This window comes from Cibotium barometz, chromosome 45 (assembly GCF_041138505.1).
Source record: "Cibotium barometz isolate CiBa-2024 chromosome 45, ASM4113850v1, whole genome shotgun sequence".
Lineage (NCBI taxonomy): Eukaryota > Viridiplantae > Streptophyta > Polypodiopsida > Cyatheales > Cibotiaceae > Cibotium > Cibotium barometz.
The window spans coordinates 21,105,565-21,131,693 of NC_141090.1; the positions used below are offsets into that span (position 1 = coordinate 21,105,565).

At 44.3% G+C, this 26,129-nt stretch overlaps 1 protein-coding gene across 2 annotated transcripts in view; it reads left to right on the forward strand.

Annotated features, from left to right (window-relative positions):
- EMB3142 (nuclear pore complex protein (DUF3414)) overlaps window positions 1-26,129 on the forward strand; it is a 96,242-nt gene that overhangs the window by 49,005 nt on the left and 21,108 nt on the right. Inside the window, exons 3-12 of one of the 2 annotated variants that reach the window (XM_086783137.1) lie at window positions 6,441-6,515; window positions 6,599-6,703; window positions 6,833-6,943; window positions 7,649-7,808; window positions 13,374-13,459; window positions 13,693-13,815; window positions 14,043-14,270; window positions 23,488-23,577; window positions 23,735-23,896; window positions 24,265-24,381. In XM_086783137.1, the coding sequence (XP_086639263.1) occupies window positions 6,441-6,515; window positions 6,599-6,703; window positions 6,833-6,943; window positions 7,649-7,808; window positions 13,374-13,459; window positions 13,693-13,815; window positions 14,043-14,270; window positions 23,488-23,577; window positions 23,735-23,896; window positions 24,265-24,381 (1,257 nt within the window). Of the gene's footprint in view, window positions 1-6,440; window positions 6,516-6,598; window positions 6,704-6,832; window positions 6,944-7,648; window positions 7,809-13,372; window positions 13,460-13,572; window positions 13,649-13,692; window positions 13,816-14,042; window positions 14,271-23,487; window positions 23,578-23,734; window positions 23,897-24,264; window positions 24,382-26,129 lie in introns of those variants that run through there. The other variant, XM_086783138.1, reaches the window with a different exon arrangement.

Here is a 26,129-nt window from a genome sequence, read left to right on the forward strand (position 1 = left end):
CAACTCATGAAGATATGAGTGTGTGACTCCCCTATCACACATGTATATTGCACTAGTACACATAGTGCACTTAGTACATTAAAAGTACTAAGTGTACTATGTACTATAACTTATGGGCTTGTACACACTATAAGGGTGGGCATTACGCCTTTACCCCAACAATGAATGAAGGACACTGATCTGGCAAGAGCCTCGACTACGATCGGTGGTGCTCCCATATCGGCTCGGATAATCTCATGGGGTACCGAGGCCTTAGCCCGAATCATCCTGGAGATCATGGACACAAGTGGTCTCTCCATCGATCTCCATCCATCGTATGTGCGTCCTGATCGACTGTGACTATCTAGGCTAGGCTCCCAGATCTGTACTCCATATAGCATAGCCGATGTGACCAGCGTGTCAAAAAGTCACAGCTTAGTGCGTGGCTCCTGAAACTGTACCTGTGAGCACATCCTCTCTAGACCTCCTAGTGCTGCATATCCTCTAGTCAATCTGGCCTCTGCTGCCCCCCTCATGGAAAATGTGGGCCCAGTGAACACCACTCCAAGATATGTGTATGAGTCAACATACTCCACTGTCTCCTGCCCATAAGTGAAAATAGGCGCTGATCTCCAGACCCAATGAGCTGTAGTGTTAAACACCATAACCTTGATCTTACCAAGGTTAACTGAGAGCCCACTGTCCTGTGCATAAGCATGTAAAGTATCCAAGTGCCTCTGCATACCCTCTGGTGAGTCTGCTATAAGCACAATATCATCAGCATATAAGAGCAGAGGTATCCAAGTGCCAGCTAACTGGGCTCCTCTGTCTCCTCGTGTCCCAATATAATCAAAGATCTCATCAATGTATAGTCCAAATAGAGTCAGAGAGAGCGGGCAGCCCTGTTTCACCCCTATAGTGGAGTGTACTGGCTGGGAGAGTCCCTCTGAAGTGCGCACCTGCCCAACTACTACTGTCTCATAAAGTGCCGTAATACCCCAAATGAGCTCACATGGAACCCCCAAGTCTTGCAGCCTGCGCATCAGTCTAGCTCTGGGCAGTGTGTCAAAGGCCTTGCGGAAATCCACAAAGCCACAGTAGATCCTCCTCCCATGTGCTCTGCCCTCCTCAATGATAGCCTTGAGGGTAAAGATATGATCCAAAGTAGAGAATCTCCTCCTGAAACCGGCTTGTCCCTGAGCTCGGACCCCTTGTCTCTCTGCCCATCTGCTCAACTCATGCTCAAGAGTAGAGGCATATAGCCTGGCCAGCAAGTGACCAATCATAATGGTGCGGTAGTTAGTCGGCAGGCTCGGATCTCCAGACTTGAGTACCGGCACAATCGTGGAAGTACTCCAAGTCCCAGGAAACCCCTCACACATGGCTCTATTAAACATGAGAGCTAGCAAGTCTGCAATCATATCTCTAGCATGTATGAAATGCTCGACAATGCCCTCATGATGCTGTGCCCTCCCTGTATGCAATCTGTTGATGGTCCTCTTCTCCATCTCTGCTGTGAAGAAGGTAGAAGTGGGTGGACAAGGCTCTGGAGGGTTCAGTAGTGGTGGCTGCTCTGGTACTGTGTAGAGGGAGGCTGCATACTCGCCCCATGTATCTGGAGAGGTAATGGCCAGAGGCGGGGGGTGCACTCTAAGCAATCTCTAGGCCTCCCCAGAATCCTGACTCAAAAACAACTGATAGATGTCTCTCTCCAGCCGAGCTAAGAATGCTCTCTTCTTCCGCCGAATGAGGGATCGGAAGATGATGGGTGACTGCCTATATGTAGTAACACCTGTGGCCACCTCTCTCTGTAGCCGGGCTCTGAGCTCCCTATAGTCATCATCATACCAACTATTCTGGGGCATGCTCCCAGGATGTGGTCGTACTGTGGGCTGCGTGTGTGGGAAGGCCGTCGCTGCAGCTGTATGTAAAGCCTCTGTCAGGATCTGTGTGAGCTCTGCTAATGGCCTCTGTGGATCCTCTGCACTCAACAAGCTGTAGATCTCTGCGGTGTATACTCCATTAGTCTCTCTACAGAAGGTATATCTCGGGTGATAGGAGGACTGCCCAACCTGGCGGGTACTGTAGTGGAAATCCACCGTAAAGGAGAGAAGTGCATGATCCACCGTAACTCCGATGGGCCTGGGGCCAATCGCAAAATCCTGGATACTCGGGATGAAGGTTGGCGAGGCTAAAACGTAATCCATTGTGCTGGCCCCATGTCTGTGTGGAAAGCAAGTAAAGCCACTGGCAAGTGGATACCTCTCTAGGCCATTTAAAATGGCCAGCCCATGTGCAGTCCCCATCTCCAAGAGGTATCTCCCATACTCAGTACACTCCACCTCATCCTGTGATCTCCGGGTCAAACACATCTCCTCCACATCTCTCTCTCTCAACATCTCCTCCGAAGTGTCAAAGAAGGAGGTCTGGTACTGAGCCTTTCGAGCATTAAAGTCCCGAGAGAGAGAGAGAGAGAGAGAGAGAGAGAGAGAGAGAGAGAGAGAGAGACGTCTACAAGAGGCCAAAGTGGCCTATGAGACAAAAGTACCAATACATCCAAAACTCAAGAAAACTAAATGTCCCGAGTAGAAAATGAAAAGCATAAACTGAAAAATAACTAGCTATAACATGTGGCCAAAGAGGAACCAGTGGCGTGATACAATTGCCAGAAAAAGGCATATCTAATAAAAGTGTGGAACTAAAAAAATGGTAGGCTATGGGAAGCAGCTGAAATAGACTCATCCCATAATGTCTTGCACAGGTTGATCTAGCATAGGCAGGTTGAAGCGCCACACGACGTCGTGCCAATATCGCCTGTATCCTTTGATAATGTCTCGGTTGGGGCCATGGCCCAGTGGGTCATGGATTCCGTGCTCTACATAGCTCTCCAGCTCTTTCCAGGGTGACTCCTTGAGGTGGCTGTGCGGGCCCAGTCGACTCGTGGTCAACGGTGTGTGGGGTCGTTGCTATGAAGAAGTCGTTAAGGGTGCGCTGGCCTGGCTCTCGAACATGCCCCCCCCCCCCCCCCGTCTGGAGCATAGGATGTGGTCTCGGTGTCTGCGTAGGTCGAGGAGAAAAAGCCCAAGGCAACGTTGGTCCGAGTAGTCCATCACTCTGGACAATGGCCCAAATCCATCTCGGAAGAGGCAATGAAAGTGCCCTCGGATCTCGTAGTACATTGGGCACTGACATATGTAGTGCTCCTCAGTCTTTGGCTCCAGCTGACAGAGCTGGCAAATCCGATCCTCAGGGGCAAGGGAGACTTCTCCATATCGACCGGTCTCTATCCTCAGCTGATGTGAAGACGTGCGGATCTGGCCAATAGCACATTTGACTCCATGAGAGAGGTGAATGCCCATGTACCTCGGGCGGACAACAAAACCATCAGGGGATAAGTGGAGAAGATGCTCTCGGTAGAAAGCCATCTTCGTCCCTAGTGGCTCGGCCGGTGTGATCCATTTGCATGCTATGTGTAGCTGAATGATATCCATCCTGATGATCTTATTGAGCTCACTCCGGCTCAACTCCAGGAAGGGGGAGTCCAGACTGTACTGTAAAGGTGGAAGGTGGTCCATATGCATACCATGTAGCTGTAACCATGTGCTAGTCTGGGCATACTAGCACTCTGTGTCGCCCTGTGATGCGAGCTGTCTGGATGACTCTAGTGCGAGTCTAGATTATCTGTGCCTGGGGAGGCTCCATAGCCTATGTATGAAAGTGACCGTCTAGAAGAGGGCCTCAACTACGATTGGTGGGGCTCCCATCCCTTCCTAGACTATCTCATGTGGTACTGATGATTTACTCCTGACATGCGGGAGATCATTATCACTAGTGGTCTCTCCATCTACTCCCACCCATCATAAAACTCCCTTCCACTCGAGGCTGGCTGCTTTGCTGTAGATCCACTCCTCCGCCTGTGATAGAGACTGATGGGAGCACTGTACAAAAGCACTGGTGTAACCAATGTGTCAAATAACCAGAGCTTCGTTCGAGGCTCATGAAATTGGATGTGTGCACACTGGCTCTCCAAGGCTCCGAGTGCAGCATATCCTTTAATCAATCTGTCCTCCGCCACCCTCCTCATGGTAAAGCGCGGTCTAGCAAAAGTGACCCCCAGGTAGACATATCTCCTGACTCTTTGTACTGTCTCCCCACCATAGGTGAACTCAGGCAACCGGTTGGCCCGCTATTGAGAGGTGTTAAACACCATTACCTTGGTCTTCCCAAGGTTCATTGTATATTCCCTATCTTGGCAGAAGGTCCGTAATGCATCCAGGTGTCTCTGCAGCCCTTTTGTGTACCTGAGATAAGTACAATGTTCTCAGCACAGAGCAATATAGGGATCAACACTCCTCCCAATCTAGCTCTAGGTCCTCCTAGTCTGTCAATGTAGTTGGAGATCTCATCAATGTATAGCCCAAAGAGTGTGAGTGATAGTGGGCAACCTTGCTTCACCCCAATAGTGCAGGTGATCTTCTTTGACATCCCTCCTGGAGCCCGGACCCGGCCTTTGACTAACTCATACAATGCTAAGACTCCCCATCTCATCTCAACGGGCACCCCCATGTCTCGTAGCCTCTGCATTAGCCTCCGTCGTGGTACTGTGTCAAAGGCCATGCGGAAATCCACAAAGCAACAATATACTCTCCTCCCATGAGCTCTGTCGTCCTCGACGATGGCCCGAAGCATGAAGATGTGATCTAGGGTAGAGTATCCCCTCCTGAACCCCGCCTGTCCATGTGCCCGATGCTGATGTGTCTGCCCATTTACTCAACTCATGCTCTAGTACCGATCCATAGAGCTTGGCTAGCACGTTGCCAACCATAATGGTCCTATAGTTACTCGGAACCGTAGGATCACTTGCTTTCAAGATCGTCACTATAGTATTTGTTGACCAACTGGCAGGGAAACCTTCGCAAAGGGCCCGATTGAACAGGTGGGCTTAGAGTGGTGTGAGCACATCCCTCGCATGCAAAAGGTGCTCTGCCGCCACTAATCCATCATGATCCTGGGATTGGCCATTCTGCAACTTGTCAATGGTGTCGTGGATCATGCAAATGGAGAAGAAGGTGGACGAGGCGAGTCGGCTCTCTGGTGGTCGGGGGAGAGGTGGCTGTCCGGGTATCTGGTAGAGCGAGGTAGCAGAAGCATTCCATGTCTCCGGTGATGTAATAGGTGTTTGGGCTCTGGGTGTTTGGAAAATTCGCCACGCCTCCTTGCTGTCCTGTCCCAAGAAAAGATGGTACAACTCAAGCTCCAACTTCACCAGGTAGGCTCGCTTCTTCCTCCGCATGAGGCTGCGAAAGATCACGTGCGCTTGGCGATGTGTACAGATCCCTTGTGCTTCCTCTCGGATGAGGCAGACACAGGTTTCATGGCATTCATTCATCATCGTACCAGCCTTTCTGTGTGGGACATTCTTGCTCGGAGGTGTGACGAATGGCCAAGTGTGAGGGAAGTACATGGCAGCTGGCGTGTGGAGTGTCGAGGCGAACTGTGTCGTGAAAAGAAAGAAAAGATATATTAACGTCTACGGAAGGCCAGATTGGCCTATGAGCCAAATCTGTATACAACAAGTCCATGTCTTGAGTATCATGGAAAGAATAACTGAAATGAAAAGCTAATCCTAGTCGTATTCAGCTCACTATGCAGGCACTGTCTAGCATGCTATAGATGTACACTCATGATAGGTGGTATACTACTAATTCCACCCGGAGATGGTGGCATGTAGTACATCATACATGGGGCATGGGGCGAGGAGGACTCTCACATCTGTTGTGCGCTGGTGTAGCCTCTGGACTCTCTCCTCCATAGCTCTACGGTATCGTGCCCATGTCGAGCCCATGTGCTGAGAACCACTCATCTACTGCAGCATTCCATGATGGGTGATGGCCCTCTGTGGCAATACTGTGTGAGGACTCCATGGCCAAGCGGGGTAGTCTCTCGGGATCCGTGCCTCTGATGCGTTTGATGTAGGCTATGGTCTGAAATAGAGCCTCTACCATCATGGGGGATAGAGAAGAAAGAAAGTTATATTAACGTCTTCAAAAGACCCAAAGGGTCTATGAGACCAAAATGATGTAAACATAGTGTCCATGAAATCTCGTCATGGTTGAAATAAGAAAAAGCAACCGTAAAATAAAACTGAAAACTGATAGCTAAGATCTCTGACTTTGAGATTATACAAGATGAAAAATCTAGATCCTTCTATGCCAGGTATAGGGTACAATGAGTGATGGGGATATGTAAGAGAGAGAGAGAGAGAGAGAGAGAGAGAGAGAGAGAGAGAGATGAATAACAACTCCATGAGCTAACCAATCTACCACACTTGGGTGATAGAATGGTTAGCCCATTTTGTTTATTTATGCACACACCTGATGAGAGAAGCTTATTTAAGAGAGTTTCGTGAAGGTGACTGTGGTACTGAAAGGGTTTCAGTATAAATTTTGTTGTATTTGCAGGCTCTGAAATTGAGTGATGATCTTCACCTGAATGAGATTGAGTGTGTTAGTCTTCTCGTTGCTGCTCATCAAGAGGTAGGATTTGTAGTGTATTGAGCTGAAATTAGGTTACATGCTTTTAGTTGTTATGCTGAATGTGCTTGTTACAATTTTTACAGTGGAGTCTACTTGGTCGTGAACCTTTAGAAATTTTGAGGCTTTCTTTAGGTCTCTGGTTCACAGAAAGGAGGGCTTTGATCACAACATTACAGCTACTTCTTCGGGTGAGTGTTACTTAAAATGGTATCTTTAAGCGTTGAAGTCTAAAAGTTATTGACCTTCCTTGGGATTGGGGAAAGGGGCTTATCAGCTTCACTCTAAATGTGGAACTTAATGAATTGTCGGGATGACAGGCTGTGGTATTAGATGAGGAGCTTGATGCAGACCTTGTGGTTGATATCCAACAATATTTGGAAGGGTTATTAAAGTCTGGACTTAGGCAAAGACTAATTACACTCATCAAGGTAGAGAAGTATTTCAACTCAAAGTACTCTTCCTATTTCGAGGCCACTATTTTGAAAGTGGACTTGAGGCTTTTTGTGCTGTCATTTTTGGCAATATTGCGCACCATTTAATTGGTTTTTACAACTCATTATACAATGGATCGCTTTTAAGTGTTTCTCTATGCACATGGTGTGGATCTTTATAAATGAGATGAGTGTTTCTTTGAGCAGTCTGGGTTTGGAAATGTCTGGATCTATTTATGTGGAGGCATGCCTATTTAAATTGTCCTCTTGGTGCATCAACTGAAAGAGGGTGGACCTCTTTATGTACTCGTTTTCATTGTGTATCCATCTTTACATGCAAGGGACATTGGAGGCAGAAAAAAGGTTACTATGGCTGCTTCTATCTCCATGGGTGACCCCGAGTATTGTTATGCACGGACCAATGACAATTATTGCCTTTCCAATACAGACAATCACAAGCAGCCATACCGTGATCTTTGGCATCTTTAGTTCCTCAGGACATGGCCCTGACATACATATATGCATACATGTGCATGCACATTTGTGTGAAGTAATAGAAGTGATCCATACATATATTTGTGTAAGATGTGAACTTAAGGAAATAAGTGGAAGTGTATTTTGAAAAGTTTGCAATTTCAATAAAAACACATCAATTTAGTTCATGATTGTCTGTAGTTGTAATCAACTTTTTTGGATATGAAGGATTTGAATCGCGAGGAACCTGCTGGCTGTGGTGGTCCTGGGGTGGAACAATTCATGGTGGATTCAAGAGGCACTCTTGTAAGGAGGAGTAACGTGGCTCTGAGAGAACGGCTAAGCTTATGCCAATGCTTAGTTTTCTCATGCTTGATCATCCGTATGGGTAAGCCTTATTTGACAACACTCTCTGAGGTCTCTAGTATTTGAGTGTCAAGGAGCTTTTGTACAAAAGCTGATTACTAGATTTGTGGAAAATTCCATAAGTTTCCTGTTTGTTGACCTGAAGTGTAACTGCATGTCAATACTTTCTTTTTGACCCGGTTAAGTTTCACAGCTATTTATAGCTTCAATTCAGCAAGAGCGTGCCTTTAAAGGTTCAAACCGTTTTTTCAAGGCTGGAATAGTTTTTAGAGGCTTGATATTTGGGTGGAGATGTAGGTGTAATGAGTTTCAGAGATAATGCCAAATTACTTTTGAGTCATGTCATTAATTGACGTGTATCATATGCCATGGTGTAGAGCTTGTTGAAAACTTTGTATTGGTATCCAACACCTCAGCTTGTCACGATTGGATTTGCTTAGTTGTCATGCAACATTAATGTGTAGGAGTATTGTGAGAGTGTGGAGTATGTAGACAACACTCGTAAGAAATAGGATCTTTCACAACACAAAACTTTACTGCACAATAAGATAGATAGAGAACAATATTATATTACTGATTTGAGGTTGATCCGGAATTGCTGAGATAGAGGCTGAATGCTAATGGAAGCTAGGGTTTAAACTCCTTGTGATGACTGATGAATGATATGGAGAAAGGGCTGATAGTGTCTCTATAAAGGCCTGGAGACACGAGGGGCCATGACTAGACCCCGTTGGTTTTCAGTTTTAGTACCACTGTCCGTGTGAACTGGTCCATAAAGGGACCACCAAAATCGGTTCTTTATAGTTGCACGTCCCGTGCCCATCTGGGTTCATCTTGGGGCTTGTTTGGGTCCCAGAAACTTTGAACAGGGTATCAAAGAGTAAAGTCTACCTACCCCATGTGTATACCATTATATGGAATAGCGGTTCACTCTAGCATTTAGCCTGTTTGGCAATGCACCAAATCTTATCTAAGTGGTTTCTACACCATCTTGCTTCCTGGACAACCATCTTGTGTGAATATGGGAATGTTGGGGATGCCAAGGCTGCTGCCCAACCATATCTACTTCTCAGTAAGTCACACAAATATGAGCTAGCAGGTCCTTAGACATTACAATATGAGAGTGGTGCATTGATATGCCCTCACCCGAGGATGAACTACCTTTGTGATCTAATGCCAAGTAGATGAAGATGCTGCAACATGTGGTTCGTGCGAAGAGTCTTCGTGAACATGTTTACACAATTCTTTATCGTCGGACAATAGACCATCTTGATCTCTTTGAACATGATGAACTTGTAGTGTGATGGAGTCATATTTTGTTGATGCAGAGTTAATTGAAGCTAGGACAAAGCCAAACATGCAAGTTATAGAAAGCCCAAAGTATGACATGGATTTGGTGGGACCCATTGTTCCCTTGTACAATGCTTTGATTTCCACGGATATTGGCACCTATGAAGATTAGGTGGTGCTTGATGCAATCAATAAAAAGTCCATGTTTGACGTGCAAGAGACGACATCACCAACAAGAACCCTCACAGCCATAAGGAGAAAAAAGCAACTGGTGCTAGAACTACAAACCCTAAGTATGTTCTTGAATAGGATATGTGCATACTATAAAAAAGCCTTCAATTGTGGGGTTTCTGTGTTTTTCATGGAGAGGGTCCCCATAGACAAAGATAACAAGAGATGGTTCAATATCATCTTTCAAGGTAACAAATAACCCTTTGATTGCTCATAGGGTTAGGTGTCTCTAGTCTAGAATTAAAAGTCAAGTGATGCATTGACTAGTCAAGAGAACAATGTGGTTAAAGCCACCTATAGAGAGGAGGTAAGGTTTAAAAGAAAGTTCTCTCTCTTTTATTGTCTTGTTCAATTAATGCAAGTCTGGTTCTCATGACGCTCGTGTATCTTGTGTCCCAGAAACTGATTCCACCAGTAGATGCTGTAAATCTTGTATATAATTTTGATGTGTAGCCTATCCATGCACCTTGTTTTCTAGTCATATCAGAGGGATTCGTGCTTAGAAGTATTATAAACCATGCATGTAGCCTAAGCTCTTTCTTAGTAACCCCTTGTATGTAATTTTGGCATGTAACCTAAGCATGCACCTTGTTTTCTAGTCATATCAGAGGGATTCGTGCTTAGTAGTATTATAAACCATACATGCATCTTGAACTTTTTCTTATTATAAACCATACATGCATCTTGAACTTTTTTTGAGTAACCTTAAATTCAGCTTTCTTCTTTTGTGTTCTAGCGGGTGATCTTGTGTGACAAAAAACTCTGCATAGTTTGTTCTTCAATCTTCCACATAGCTCTAGGGAGCTCATGATTGACAATGCAAATCAGGCCTCTCGAGTAGTCTACGACATCAAGTTTTTTGCTCACTTCACAACATTGTTAATAGGGCAAGTTGGTGAATCTCTGTGAATTCTTGCAACAAGTATCACTTGGCCTAGTAGCCCTTGGGTTCAAGTCATTTGTGTCGTCCATAAAACCCTAGATGTTGATCTTAAAAGAAGCTCTAAGAATTTTGTGCCCTCCATGATGTATTTACGGCGTGGAAGAGCACCATGTATCAATTGCTGAGAAACTGGATATATGGATACCTCTAGGCTCTCCGAGGAGAGCTGATTGCAAGAGGCTGCGAATCTAGCCTCGAGCTAGATGAATGTCGACATATTTGCACACCAGTGTACATGCTTCGAGTGAAGTCAAGAGCTGGAGTTCCGTTTCCGGAAAAGAACAGTTGAGGGTGACCTTGGGCGGGGATGGTGGAATGGCTGCCATGGAGGAGTCCTAATTGGTAAAGTCAAAAGATAACCCTCAATTGAATGTACTCAACTTGGGATGAGCAACAATGGGAGTAGCAGGGGGGACAAAGGGGAGGGCGGGGTATATAGGGGGGAAAAAGAAGGGAGGGGGGTGTGTGTGTTTGTTGGGGGAGGGCGGGAGGGGAAGGCTGGAGGAAGGTGGGGGAGGAGGGTGCACTATGCAACGAGGAGACGGTGGCACAGAGGAGAGTGGGAGGATGGATGTGTGCAAAAGAAGGAGGGGACAGGGGTCTGTTAAAGTGCGCACACAGGGAGATGTGGACTGGAGTAATGTTAGTCATAATCTCTATGGGGACGCCCATTATTTTATTTCGGGATTTTTTTTTTTGGATGCGCTTTTTATTGATATCATTTACTAAGATTAATGTGTTTAATTAAGCTGTGTGCTTTGGTATGATATGGTTAGAATTAATGTGTTTAATCAATTGTGTACATTGACTAATATTATTTTCGATGTGTCGTCCATAAAACCCTAGATGTTGATCTTAAAAGAAGCTGTAAGAATTTTGTGCCCTCCATGATGTATTTACGGCGTGGAAGAGCACCATGTATCAATTGCTGAGAAACTGGATATATGGATACCTCTAGGCTCTCCGAGGAGAGCTGATTGCAAGAGGCTGCGAATCTAGCCTCGAGCTAGATGAATGTCGACATATTTGCACACCAGTGTACATGCTTCGAGTGAAGTCAAGAGCTGGAGTTCCGTTTCCGAAAAAGAACAATTGAGGGTGACCTTGGGCGGGGATAATGGAATGGCTGCCATGGAGGAGTCCTAATTGGTAAAGTCAAAAGATAACCCTCAATTGAATGTACTCAACTTGGGATGAGCAACAATGGGAGTAGCAGGGGGACAAAGGAGAGGGCGGGGTATATAGGGGCGAAAAAGAAGGGAGGGGGGTGTGTGTGTTTGTTGGGGGAGGGCGGGAGGGGAAGGCTGGAGGAAGGTGGGGGAGGAGGGTGCACTATGCAACGAGGAGACGGTGGCACAGAGGAGAGTGGGAGGATGGATGTGTGCAAAAGAAGGAGGGGACAAGGGTCTGCTAAAGTGCGCACACAGGGAGATGTGGACTGGAGTAATGTTAGTCATAATCTCTATGGGGACGCCCATTATTTTATTTCGGGATTTTTTTTTGGATGCGCTTTTTATTGATATCATTTACTTAGATTAATGTGTTTAATCAAGCTGTGTGCTTTGGTATGATATGGTTAGAATTAATGTGTTTAATCAATTGTGTACACTGACTAATATTATTTTCGATGTAGGCGAAGAACGAGTGGCGGATTATGTGTTAATCACGGGTGGAACATGTGTTGGATCACTATGAGATATTTTGGAAGACGTGTGAACATCTTTTATGGTTTTTTATATTTAGGCATCTATATTTTTGTAAGGCTAAGGTCTTATACTAGAATAGAGTAGAGGTCACCGTTGACACATGAATGGGTCGAATCTCCCTTGGGTAGAGTGTGGCCTTTGTACCACTCACCCGTATTTATATGTTTAAAAAAAAGCGCCTGCTTTCAGCATTAATATAAAGTCTTGGACTTACGAAAAGTATAAAATATTGTTTTCTTGTTTATTTTATTTGGTTTTTTAAGGTTTATGCTTTTAATTTATGCAAGTATATGTTATGCTCTAATTTTTGTATTGAGAAATTAGAGTTTTCTTCTCCAAGTGTCTTAAGGTCTTGACAAATAAGGTGGGGAAGGAGGGTGCGAAGGGGAGAGAGTGTATAGAAGCAAGAGGGAGGTGCATGAATGAAGGAGGGCACGGGGGGCTGCTGAAGCATGAGCACAAGGAGGGGGGGAGAGGGGGCTCCTAGCTCCGATGACGTGATATTGGGATTGCAGGTTTGTGCCTTAAAAAGGTGAGAAGTTGTGGGAAGCTTTGTAAAATCAAGACCAAGGTGTTGCTTGAGATTGTTGGCATCCTTCTTGCAAAAGCTAGAGCTTGAGAAGACAGAAGCTGTGATGCATGATTATTGCAAAGAGATCCAGCATAAAAGAAGCCTTTCTATGCAACTCTTTTCAATCCCTCACTTGTACTCATATTCTTGGCTTAGTAATGCGAGTCTAGTTTTTCGAGAGTTATGAAATTGAAATTGGTTCTTCTCTAGAACCTATGCATGTGGTAAAAAAAGAAAATGGAAACACCTTGTCATTCTAACATGTACAAGGTGATGGCATATGAACACATCATATTTGAAGATGTGTTAGCCAAGATAGGGTTTAACTCATGGCATTTTCCTTAACGATGTTGAAAATAGGGCTCAATGGGGTTTCCAATATGAAAGTGCAGTTGTCTTGCAACCATCAGGTCTCATGTCGGTCAGGTGTATCTCGTGTATGTGGAACTCGTTTTATTGTAAGCTACTGCATTTTCTTTTGTAATCTTGTTTGTATTCTTCACTTCTACTGAACTATATCTATCTTTGAGAATCTCTCATTTTTTTCTTTGTCTTTGTTATCGTCCATGCAAGGGAAAGTTTGTGTATGCCGAAAATGGTTCTTATTCTCTGACTATTAGGCAGGGGTGCACATGGGACCCAACTTTGGTCCCTAGTGTCACATCATTTCTCTGACTGACTCTCAGCTGCTTTGTATAGTGCATCTCATACTTGGGTATCATCATTTTTCTAACTGACTCTTGTTTGCTCTTTTTGAACGCTCTCAGCTAATTACAGTGCATCTCATACTTGAGTTTGTGGAGTTTTGCACTGAAGTATTCTGACATTCAGGTTTCTTTGATTCAGGACCTCAAGAAATGAAGGAGCTTTATTCTCTGCTGAAAGACTGCTCGCATGCCTTGAAGAGTTCTCAGGAAAATGTGAAGCTTCAGGTGTGCTGTTAGTCTTTTTTAGCTGTTTAGGTGCTCTTTTGCTATAAATATTGTATCTTTCTGGTAGTTGCTCCAATGACTGGTTAAAAGTTTCTTACCGATGATGCATGCAGCATGCCTGTTATTTTTTTGAACTTAAAAGATGCAACTGCATGGCCATATAGAGCAGCATCTACATTACAAGTTTTGGTAATTACTACCCTGGAATTTATGTTGTACGTTTGTTTTTGCAGATTGCTTACACCGTTCTCTTTGTGATTCTTATATCACTTATTTCTGATGCCCTCAGTGGGACTGCAGAGATGCCATCTGTTCTCTCAACGGATTCGGCATTCCACAAGGAATTTCAAGAGCAGGTAGTTTAAACTAGTTGAACTGGTAGCAGTTTGATATGGGTGAGAGCAGTAATTAATCATACCCATGTCTGAGTCTCGTTGTGGGCATTAATCAACACTCCGTGTATGGCAGAAAGCACCCTATTTTATGTAGCAGATTGGGTTATTCTGGCTTACCTGCCTGCCTTTGCAATTCAGCAAAAGAAAAGACCGTGTTGGCTTATTATACTTTTGTGGACGTGTGTCAGATCCTGGAGAGTGGAGGAGATGAATTGGTGGAAGGTTTTAGTAGCATTGTTCGCCTAGCATGGGTGATTTTTTTGATGCTTATTTCAAGCTCTGGAGTTACTGTCGTACCGCTATCAAGTTCTACATCTTCTAACATTCGCAACATCTCCCTGGTGCTGGATCAAGCTTGTGATTGCAATGCGTTCAAATTTCTTGTGGGAAAGATTGTAAGAACACCTGCTTTTCAGGTGATCACAGCACAACTATCTGCAGGACTTTAATCTTTTCAGAAGAGTACTTGGTTGTTTTGAAAAAAGCGACACAAGAATTTTTTAGATGGAGTGATATATCTAGATATGGTTGTGCTGTCTGTGGAATGGGATTTTGGGCCAAGTAACCACCATGCATATATCCTCGTCAATATAATTGCACTTACTACCATATCAAGACGAAACTTACAAATGGCAGTATGAAAAATATGAATGGAAGGTTGCTACATGGAAACCTATAAGACATAAGGTGAGGTTATAATAACATATGGTGGGAGAGTAGAGATAAAGAAAGATATATTAAGGTCTATGAAAGACCCAAATGGTCTATGAGACCAAGAAAGTGAAAAAAAAGTTCCATGAAGTGACTAGATTGTGGAAAAAGAAAACAAACTAGCTACCTATACAAAAGCATCGTGTGAGGATAGAGTGAAAAGTTAACCACGTGGCTGAAACATATGAGGTGATAATCCATCCTACAGCGCCATTGCTACCACTTCCCCCCTTCGCTTCCTTAACTTTCCAGTTATTTGCAGCTTTTGCGTGCCATTGCTACCTCTTTCCTTCTTCGCCCAACCATCACTACCCTTACCTGCAAACTCATGTGTGAAAAACACCAGAAAATCAGAAAAATAAACAGTTATTTGGCCCTCCACCTCAATTTCCATTTTTCCCCTTTCAATTTTTAATTCTACAGAAAGTTCAAACAAAAAAACTAGAAAAATCCGAACCTAATCTTGATTTTCTTTCCACTTTTCCTCCAAAACCCTAAAGAAATCAGAACATTAAAAAAAAGGAGTGTCTAGGAAGACGTGCTCAAGGTACAATTTCAAACGCCTAGCCGAAGTCCACAAAGCAGCAATAGACCTTCTGCCCCTTTGATTTGGCCTCCCCAATGGCTCTCAATGTAAAAATATGATCCAAGGGGGAATAGTGTTGGCCCAGGGGAGCTAGGGTTACACACAGAAGCAAGCACATACACAATACATAGAGATGGTGATAGATAGAGAGATGCAAAGCTGTGGATTGCATTGGAATGTGTGGAGCTTAGAAGTCAACACACATATATTATCAAAGTACAACAATAATGAAAAAGGCGGGTGTCCTTTCAGAGCATGTGTGCTATGGGGAACATATATCCCAACATCTGTCTGTGCAAATTTTATACCCAAATAGTAATGCAACATCCCCAAATCTGTCGTCTCAAATGAGGTTTTCAATTCAGCTTAGAAGGCTGAAATTTTTTCCTCATCATTCCCAATTAGCAACATGTCATCCACATATAGAATGGGCATTATCAAAGTGCCATGATCCTCTTTCACATAGAGGGTGCTCTCTGTTGGACTATTCCGAAATCCTTGGCTAGTCAAATAAGTAAGTATCTTCTCCTACCAAGCTTGGGGAGCCTGTTTGAGACCGTAAAGTGCTTTTCGAAGCTTGCATACTTTGCTTTCATGACTAGGCATCTCAACACCAATGGGTTGATTTACTTGAACCTCTTCTCCATTGAGAAAAGCCTATTTAATGTCCAATTGATGCACTTTCCATCCATGATGTACAGCCAATGCAACAACACCTCTAACTGTGGCTATACGAGAAGTAGGTGTGAAAGTCTCATCATAATCAATGCCCTTTTTCTAGGCATACCCTCTGGCCACAAGCCTGGCCTTGTACTTGTTAATGGTACCGTTAGACTTTCTTTTCAACTTATACACCCACTTTGTGCCAATTGACTTCTTGCTAGGAGGCAAGTCTTACCAAGTCCCATGTGTTGTTTTTGTGGATAGTATCCATCTCATTTTGCATGGCTTGCATCCAATGCTCATCCTCACGAGTCTCTTCAAATGAATCTGGCTCATCTGCGTCACAAAGAGTACTCATGCAAGTAATATCTGAATGTTCTCTTGCATTACGTGAACTAGCCTGTGCCTTGCTACCAAGTGGGGCTGAAAGTTTGCTCTCCTGTAAGATACGGAGCAACCAATGAGGCACAACTCTAGCCTCTTCCATTGCTGTCCGCTCTTCCTCCACTGCTTTCTCTACATTTTACGGTGTAATGGGCTGATTTTGAGCACCCATATGTTCTCCATTAGGCAAAGTTGATGGCTGATCTGTTGTGCCATCAATTCCCAATGGGAGTAGTCCTTCAAACATGTCATGTGTGCCTTTAGGTGGCTCTTTAGAAAATTCAGTCGATGGCTGGTCTGAATTTTCAGCAAACACGTCGTTTCTGCTGTCCAAAATCCTTTGTGTGGAAGGATTATAGAGACAATATCCTTTACTCCATTGCTGTAACCCACAAATATGCACTTAGTAGCTTTGTCATCAAGCTTACCTCACAATTGCTGAGGTACATGTGCATAAGCAGCACAACCGAAAACTCTAAAGTGATCAACTTAGGTTTTCTCTCGTGCCAGGCCTTCTATGGTGTTATGGTTTTCAATGCTTTGGTAGGGCTTCTTTTCAAAACATGTGTAGCACACATGATCCATCTATAATTTTTGAGGCAAGCCTTTCCCTATGTGCATTGATGCTTTATGTCCTTTTTTGCCAAAAAAGCTTTGAAAGCAATAGACATGTATTCTCTCCCTCGATCTGTACGGAGGGTCTGCACTTTGCAACCTGTTTGATTTTCAGCCTGTGTCACATGATGCTGAAAACATGCAAATACATCAGATTTTACTTTCAGTGGATATACCCAAGGAAATTCGGAGTAGTCATTAATAAAGGTTACAAAGTATACATGCTTCCCAATAGATGGTATCCCCATAGGACCACAGGTATCATTGTGCACAAGCTGTAATTTCCAGATAGTCCTTGTTGATCCATCTTTTGGGAATGCATGTCTGTGCACAAGCTGTAATTTCCAGATAGTCCTTGTTGATCCATCTTTTGGGAATGCATGTCTGTGCATTTTACCCAATATACACCCTTCATATTACATGTTTTGGTGGCAGCTCTACACGAGGCATGTTGTGCACCATTTGATGCTTTTGCAATAGCATTAGATTGCCATAATTCACATGCCCAAACCTGGCATGCCACAATTTTGTCTCTTGCATGGTAGATGTTAAGTGGAAACCACATGAGCATCATGCCCTCTCTTGTCAAACCTATCAAGCTGGCATAACCCATGTTACAATGTCCCGGTTGTGACTAATCTCACAGTCTCTGATTGTGCACTTGTTGTCCTCAAAGTTCACTGCATATGCTCTTTTAGCAAAAGAGGAGACGGACATTAAATTCTTCTTTATCTCAGGCACATACAATACATTTGGAAGACATAAGTCTACACCATCTGCCGTTGTGAGAATCACCTCACCAACTCCCTTGACTTAGTAAGAAGAATTGTTTGCACATGTTAAGCTTCTTAAAAAAATTCCATTCTGAGGTTGTGTTTCAAAGCACCACTATCAAAGTACCATGTGTCGAGTCTTTCATTGACACCTAGAGACATATGCTCTAATGATGCATCATAACTGCAAACAAGAAAAGTCCACTCATCTTGCACAAGATTTATTGACGCATCATCCTTCACTGCAGGTGATGAAGAATCTACAGCCATGTCGCTTTCCTTTTTCTTTTTCTTTGCAAGCTGCTTTTTGCACTCATGTACATAGTGACCTGGCTTTTTGCAGTAGTGACATTGCCCTTTTTCTTGGGCTTGCATGAATCATTCTTAGCCTTTTGTGAAGGCTGTCCCAAATCTGTCCTTGGCTGAAAATTACTTTTGGCTTTTCCTTTGCCCTTGCCTTGGGCAACAAAAGCCCCATCATTGCCATGCATGATGAAAAATTTGTTCTTCCGATTCTGCTTGTCCCCTGCGCAACAAACCAACCAGCTCTTCAAACAAGATTGGTTCCGGGTTTCTCCGCATAGACGGAGTGAGCAATGTGGAAATTCAGGTAAGTCTCTGGAGGTGATGATAGTGTCCTTGAGACCAACTCCCTTTCAAGAATGATCTCCTCATTGTTTAGCAACTGCTCTCGAAGATCTTGGATCTTCGTAATATGATCGGGCATGTCCTCTCCATCTTCCATGGACACATTTCCCAACTCCTTTTTAAGAAAGGCAACTCGGGCCTCATTCTTAGCCTGGTACATGGTCTCCCAGTACATCCCATGCTTGCCGCCGTGAGGTCCTACAAGACCTGATATACGGTATAATTGATTGCTTTATTGACAAAGCAATCAAAGCCATCGCTTGGGCATCACGAGTATCCCATCTCTTCTCCTCGTGTGTGGGAGGAGCAGGTGTTGCAGCTTACTGAGCACCATGGTGAGGTGTGTTAGGTGCTATGTGTGTAGAGCGTACATAATCATCTGATGCATAACCCCATAAACCTTTGGCCACAAGAAGGTTTCGGACTATGAAACTCCATAGGGAGTAATTACTCCATCCAGTTTGTCCTATTGGGACAAAACCCTGAATATATCAGTTGCATTCCTAGCCATAATGTTGAAATCTCTTTGCTAAGAGATATGCAAACACTTGCAATGAAGTGTGTTGTAAAAAACACCAGCAGGCAAAATCCCAATGCACCGGAGTGCTATGCCAAGCAATCACAAGATCCCGAGCAAACTTTTTGTCCGAAATACAAGGCTGCGATATGTGTTTGGAGTGTCCTGACGACACTTGCAATGCAAATCCCATGCACATTCATTGCATAAATATCCAAGAAGGCCTCTAAAACAAAAAGGCCCAAATTTCTGTGCATCAATGGGCTATATGATGTGCCAATTGCACATAAACGTGAAAAGCCCCAAATTGTTATGCACCAATGGGCTCAATTTTGTGCCAGTTGCACATAAATCACAAAAGTCCTAAAATTCAGTGTACCCTATAGCTGTAATTGTGCAATTAAGCACGAATTTCAGAAAAGCCACAAATTTTACTGAATCTTGCACCTTGAATTTTGCACTGAAGCATGTAATTCACAAAAGCCCCAAAAACAGAAATCCAAAATTACCTCTGAGATGTTGGACTTTGAACCTTTGATTTTGTGTCTCTGTAGTAGTCCCCAAAAACAGAAATCCAAAATTATCTCTGAGATGTTGGACTTTGAACCTTTGATTTTGTGTCTCTGTAGTAGTTCTGCAAGCAGGTTGCTTGCAGCTGGATTCTTTGAGCAGAATACCCTCTTCAAACAAAAGGGGGGACGGGAGCCCGACTGCCTCAGCAGATCTCAGCAGGGAAGCAACGATGGCAAGGGTCCGGGCCTGAAGTGTGGGCGTAGGACCACCAGGAGACGCCTGACGGAGAGGCATCGCCCACGTGCTGGAGAGGCCGGTCTGGCAGGGAAGTGACGGGGGACTCAGAATGGCAGTGGACTGACGGCGAAAATGCCTGGCAAGGTAACGAGCGTCACTGCCCACCTTCTTGCCCCCCCGGGGGCTGAGTGGGGCAGTGGTGACAGGTGTCAGCCTGATGGCGTGAGTGCAGGGCTTACTACCACCACTGGTGTCTCCACCCGCGACATGGATGGAACGATGGCGACATGAATGGACTTTGGGCAAGAGAGATGGCCCAGACTTTGGGCAGGTCCATCATCTGCACTTCGTGCTGCTCCACTGTCGGGTGCTACTTGGCACAACCAGTGCGCCCCGTATCCCGTCGGCTGCTACTTAACATGGGCGATGCCGAACTAGAGCTCACGGATCAATCGCGGGGTGCAGTAAATGGCCACAGACAGCTGCGTGGACAAGACGTGACAGGGCAGGGCTCTAATACCACTCTTGGCCCATGGGAGCTAGGGTTACACATAGAAGTAAGCACATACACAGTACATAGAGATGATGATAGATAGAGAGATGCAAAGCTGTGGATTGCATTGGAATGTTTGGAGTTGAGAAGTCAACGCACATATAATATCAAAATACAACAATAATGAAAAGGTGGGTGTCCTTTCACACCATGTGTGCTAGGGGAAAAACCCAAAGGGAAAAAGTGCCCCTAGTTATGCCCTGTTCACATGTGGCACTACAACCATTCAATATATGCCAATAAATAGGTCCTTTGGAAACTTGCTTGTCCTCTAGCACTATGCTTATGCCTCTGCTGAGGCGCCGATCAGGGATTCAGGCACTGACCCGCAAAGATTGGCCAATGTGTGGCCAATCACGATGGTGCTGTTGTTATTTGGATCTAGTGGCTTCCCGGAATTATGGATCAGCACAATGGTGTTACTAGAGCGTGATGGTGGAAAGGTTTGGAAAACGGCTATATTGATTCAGCTCTTTAAGTCGCATTATTAGCATGTCAATTGATGGCAGTTGCTCGATTACTGCATCACTTGCAGAAGAAGAAGAAGAAGAAGAAGAAGAAGAAGAAGAAGAATATATTATCGTCCTTGGGAGGCCGAAAAATGGCCCATGGGACCCCCACGAAGTAAGTACAAAAGCTGTAAACAAAGCCTCCTCCTTTCATGGGAGGGAACTAGTGTGTGGCCAATTGCGTTACAAGATAGTCACGGTGCTTGAGAATTTTGATGAAGTATATGCCAAGGGCAGCAAGTTGGCCATGCGAGAGCAAATTCACTAAGTCGGTGTATCCTTCTAAGGTGGTGCTGAAATCTCTCCTTATGTGCTGATATTGTGGGCATGTTAAAAGAACATGCTCCTCTGTCTCCACTGCTCCCAGACTACATAGCCGGCATAATCTTTTCTCTCTCGAGACACCGCTCCATGCTCCTCTCTCAATCTCGAGAGTGTGTGACCGGGTGCGGATGAGCGCAAGACCTCGCCTGGCATTAGCAGGAATGGGTGTGCTTATGTATTTCTGAGCATTATCTTCTTCTTGTGAGTATGTGACCTAGTGGTTTGGATTAATGTGCGAACAGTAGTATTCATATTTAGCCCTTTTTTCTGCTGATTGCCATTGGCAATGAAGTGCTTCCAATAATGCTTGGTGGAATGCTATCTCGTCTACTTTGTCTGGTGATGTATCTAGGTACGAGGCTACACCCCATCTTTGGAACCAGCCCTTGATGTCATGCATCCATCCTGATGATAGCATCTTACTTTTGTTTGTCTTTTGTGGTCTCTTACTTGCTTCCCATGCTTTCCTCGGTAGTCTCTCTACCTTCATGGATTTGACCTTCCTTATGTACTTAAAAACCCTTTCAAGTGCTCGGAGCTCAATGGGTCTGCTGCCTGTTTCAAGGAGTAATATAGAGTAAGGAGTGGTAATTTTGACTCCCAAGTGTCTTCTAAGGAATGCCTTTTGCATTTTCTCAATGTCATTCCATGTTGATGGAGAGATACTGCCACCCCATACCTCGACTCCATAGAGCACCGTTTGTAAGACATATGCGCCTAATGTGCCATCTCTTGGTGTTACTGCTGCTGCAATCATTCTCAAAGTGGTAATATTTCCCCCACCCAGCATCAATCCTTCTTTGTACACACTGATTCCACCTGTGATTTGCCGGGACATCAACTCCCAGATACTTGAATGACTGCACCATCTCAATTTGCTGTCCATTATACAGAATGCATGGATAGTTGGTAGGCTGAATTGTTTTCACTACCATCATTTTAGTTTTGGTGACATTGACTGCTAGGCCACTTTCCTTACAAAACTCATGGAGCATGTGCATCATCCGTTGCAGAGAGAGAGTAGCTAGAGATGAAGAGATGATTCATGCCGAGTGCATGTACATACACAGCAGCAGGCCTTACAGACAGAAAAATGGATGGTCCATGACATAAAAGAAATGGGTATCAATAAAAAGAATTGGACAAGGATAGAGAGACAAAAAACGTACAGATTTATTCAAACAAAGCAAAGTAAATGAATAAAGATCTTTGTTTGATTGAAATATACCATTCAGAACAGCAAGTTTGTCATGTTTTGTCTAGAACAAAGTATGGTTTTATAATCCACTTGCCTTTGGTAATACAAGAGGACAAGGCCACAGACGCCTAGCTTTTCAAATTGATGAATTGTGGCTTGCCACATCTTGATACTAGCAAATGAGTTCACAGAATAAACATTATGATGTTTGTGCTTCTGGGCCTAATAAGCTAAACTGTGTTCAGTTTTTAATATGGGTTCTTTTCGAGTCAAACTTACTTAGGTGAAATTTTTTCCTGCAAGCGGATAGCTAGTGATTTGAGAGATCGCTATATGCTGAAGGGGTAGTACAAGCATGCTATGCAGATCTATGTCTAACTCCATCCAGTGCCATAAGAGGGATATAAGATATCATACATCGCCGATGCTGAGGCTGTGAGTGGCGTGAACATGTACCCTGAGTCTGAATGAAAGTGAGCTAGCCTCTCCTGTGTCTCCATCTCCATCTCGTGTCTCATCCGGATAGCTGCTATCTCTCGGTGACGGAGTTGGGGTGCTCTGTGTCCAGTCTGTCTAGGTCTCCGCCTGGCTCTCAATTCCTCTGCTCTCTGTGCGGTCACCCCACGTGGTACATCAGCTGGCACTGGCATAGCTCTCTGGAAGAAATCTGTGAGCTGGGACTGTCTCCCACCCCTAGTGGGAGCGGGTGTCTGGAGGAGTCTCTCTCGAGAACTATGAAGCTCTAGTAGTAGTCTGCCAAGCTGTCGCTGGTCCGAGGCCTCCATCAACTGATGTAGTGAAGAGTGCTCCTCAAACAATCCTGCATATCTATCTCTGACCCCCTGGTGGGCTCTACATCTACATACAAAGTGATCCTCAGTCTCCACCTCCTCGCGGCACAATCTGCATATCCGCTCGCCAATGCTAGAGGCAAGCAGACACTTGAAACACCTGTGTATACTAATTTAGAGAAACTGTAATGAGTCTGCCACATGAGATGTATGGTGATGTACAAGACTTGACAACCATAGAGAGGGTTTGTATGATCCCTATGCAATGCAGTACATGATCATCTACAGGTACTTTAAAGGAATACATTTATATGGCTGCAAATTAACTGCTGCTTGAGTCTTATAGAAAAGTGACGGTAAACTGTAACAGCGGTCCTGGGTTTATTTTTCTTTCTACAGTGTTACAAATTCTTCAATTTAGCAGCACTATATCAGCTACATGCTACAGATTATAGCAATTAATCAAAGTACTTTATCTTAGGAGATTGGATTATATATATGTGTGTGTGTGTGTGTGTATACACACATATACATAAAGGTTCGCATGGGTGTGCTGGTTTTCCTATAGCTATACCTCTATAATCTGCACTGATAGCTTCTTTCTTGTACAGAATGATGATGATGATATGAAATTTATGTACTGTGCCTATCTGCACAAATTGCTCACAAGCCTGCTTTCACAACCTCTAGGACGGGATAAGGTACTCTGTTTATCAATCTAGCTTCTTGTTCTTGTTTTGGAAAGCTTGATTTCCTAGACAATATGCTATATGATTTCTTTCTCAAGGAGACTGTACAGTGTTTGAAAGTTTTGAAACATGAGCATATGAGAAAGAATTTGGCTTGCGTTACATATAGGTAAAAGGACTGCGGGACTCGGCAATGGTTTCTCTAGAATCCCATTACTATGACTCAACATATAGCTCAATGAATGATGATGAACGGGCACAGCAGCAAAGAGCCCAAGCACAAGCTCAACCGTTCTTATCAATGTTGGAGCTGATAACAGAGGTCTATCAGGTTCAGTCTTGCATGCCTTGATTTGATATGCTTTCCCCCCATGATTTTTTGTCTTTCTTGCTTCTTTTTGCACACCTAACCAGTGGCTTCTTCCACACCTTACACAGTAAAATGGTAATATTGCTAGGTTAGATTTATTGGGGTAGGGCAGGTTGGATGGTACAGGTGGTGTGTGCGTGTGTGTGTGTGTGTGTGGTGTAAACCTTGTCATACACTTCGCAGAGAGACTCGTAAATATTTTAAGACCCATATGGTTGCAGTTTTGTAAGGAGTTGTCTGTGACCTTGCCATGGTGTTGAAATGATCTCAATGCAGGTCTGTTTTGAGTCTGCCTGATGCGCAGTTTCGTGTACTCTGTTGTGTTGCAGTATGAGCCAGATCTTACTTTGGAGAATGACACACTGTGGAACTTTGCTCGCTTTGCCAGTGAGAATCACACAAGTCATGTGACCTTGGTGGCATTTTTGACGATGCTTACTGCATTGGTAGGTGATCACATTCTCTTGGGATGTAATGGCATATGCAGTTGTGTAAATAATGTGGTAGAAACAATTTTTGTTTCTCAAATTTTGGCACTAAATTTCACATTCCTTTAGGGAGTGATGTTTTGCCTGTGCTAATATGTGTAGAAGCAAGTGGCCTGCTTTTCGTAGGGTCCAGTTGGGCTGCAGATCTTGCCATGAGCTCTTTGTTGGTTGCTGCATTGACAAGTACTATATCTAAAGGTCCCAGCTGTCAGTCTCTGGATCTGGCTATATCACACGTGTGCAACAGCCTAGAGCCATTCAGCAGCACAGATCAGTCAGCATCTTCCAATTTTTCACATTCGATTTGATTTATGCTCTTTCCCACACTTGGCAAAGATGTACAGCCATTTTTTTCCCCGGTCTGCAGCCCCAGATTGACTGTACAGTGAGATTCTGTAGTGGTTCCAGCACCTTCTTTGCTCCTCACAATCGCAAATTCAATGGTGTGGATAGCCCTGGATGGCGTGGTGGTTTTGGAGCAGTAAAGGTAGATGCATGCATGTTGGACAATCTTTTTGTAGAGATGGTTCACTCCACACTCTCCACACATGCGTTCGCACTGCACTTGTTGCACCTTGTTCAGACATTCGGTGTGATCTCCACACCCACACCACTCTGTTGGCTTCTTTGGTGCGTATCCTGCAAAGACTGGACAACTCCCTTTTTCGTCTTCCATGTAATACAGGATTCTACCTTATCGTCCTTGATCTTCAAAGCTACCACCACCCAGTTCTCCTGCCATGCTAGCCATTGGTGTGGCTTTGGATTGTTGACGAAGAATCAGTAGCAGAGTTGGTGCTCTATGAGCTCCCATCTCTGGCTCACTCCAATCTTAGGGGTCCACTGGTCGATGGGGAACGACGATGCGGAAATAGCCGAGATCCAAAAATGTGTGAGCTGCAAGGCGGTGCCTGGTGCCATCCTCTTCATACTGCTGTGCTTGCCACCGTGTAGGCCGGACCAGACTTTAAGCAACTTCGTTTTCTTTTCTGGGAAAGAGATCCTTCTATTAGTTACCGAGCAAAACAGCCATAATGGCTAAGTACAAACTCAGCTCCAAATAATGATGTGGGAATCAGGATAGTATGTGAGGTGTAGCATGTGAGGCAGGGTTGTGGAGTTTATACAGGCGAACTTGTTGGAGTCGCTAGACTATAGAGCAAGGAACTTACAGGTTGATATGAGGAATTGGGGGTTATCTATCAAGTGGAGTGTGATTGTAAACTTAGGGTAATGGGTGTGAAGGCCCTTAAAGCCATTACATAGTGGCTCATGTATGTTTATTGCTGTTGGAGTAAGTTGAATGAGGCTTTGCTCTTTAGTGCTAGCTTATCTATATATTTAGCTGTTCACTAATGTGGACAGTTCTGTTTTACAGCTTTCACTAGGCACTCCGTTCATTTCTGTTTGGTTTTGGCTCTGTTCCATTTCCCTATTTCCCATAGGTATGTTCTAGCCTTCATTTTGGCTGAGTCTTCCCTTTACCTCCAGCAAAGTGATGTATTCTTTTTTTCCTAAACCTGCAGCTTTCACTAGGCACTCTGTTCATTTCTGTTTGGTTTTGGCTCTGTTCGATTTCCCTATTTCCCATAGGTATGTTCTAGCCTTCATCATGGCTGAGTCTACCTCCAACAAAGTGATAGTATGGTTTTATAGATTGGCTGGAGAGAAAGCTGAAGGGGGAGGTCAGGGTTGAGTACGAGGAG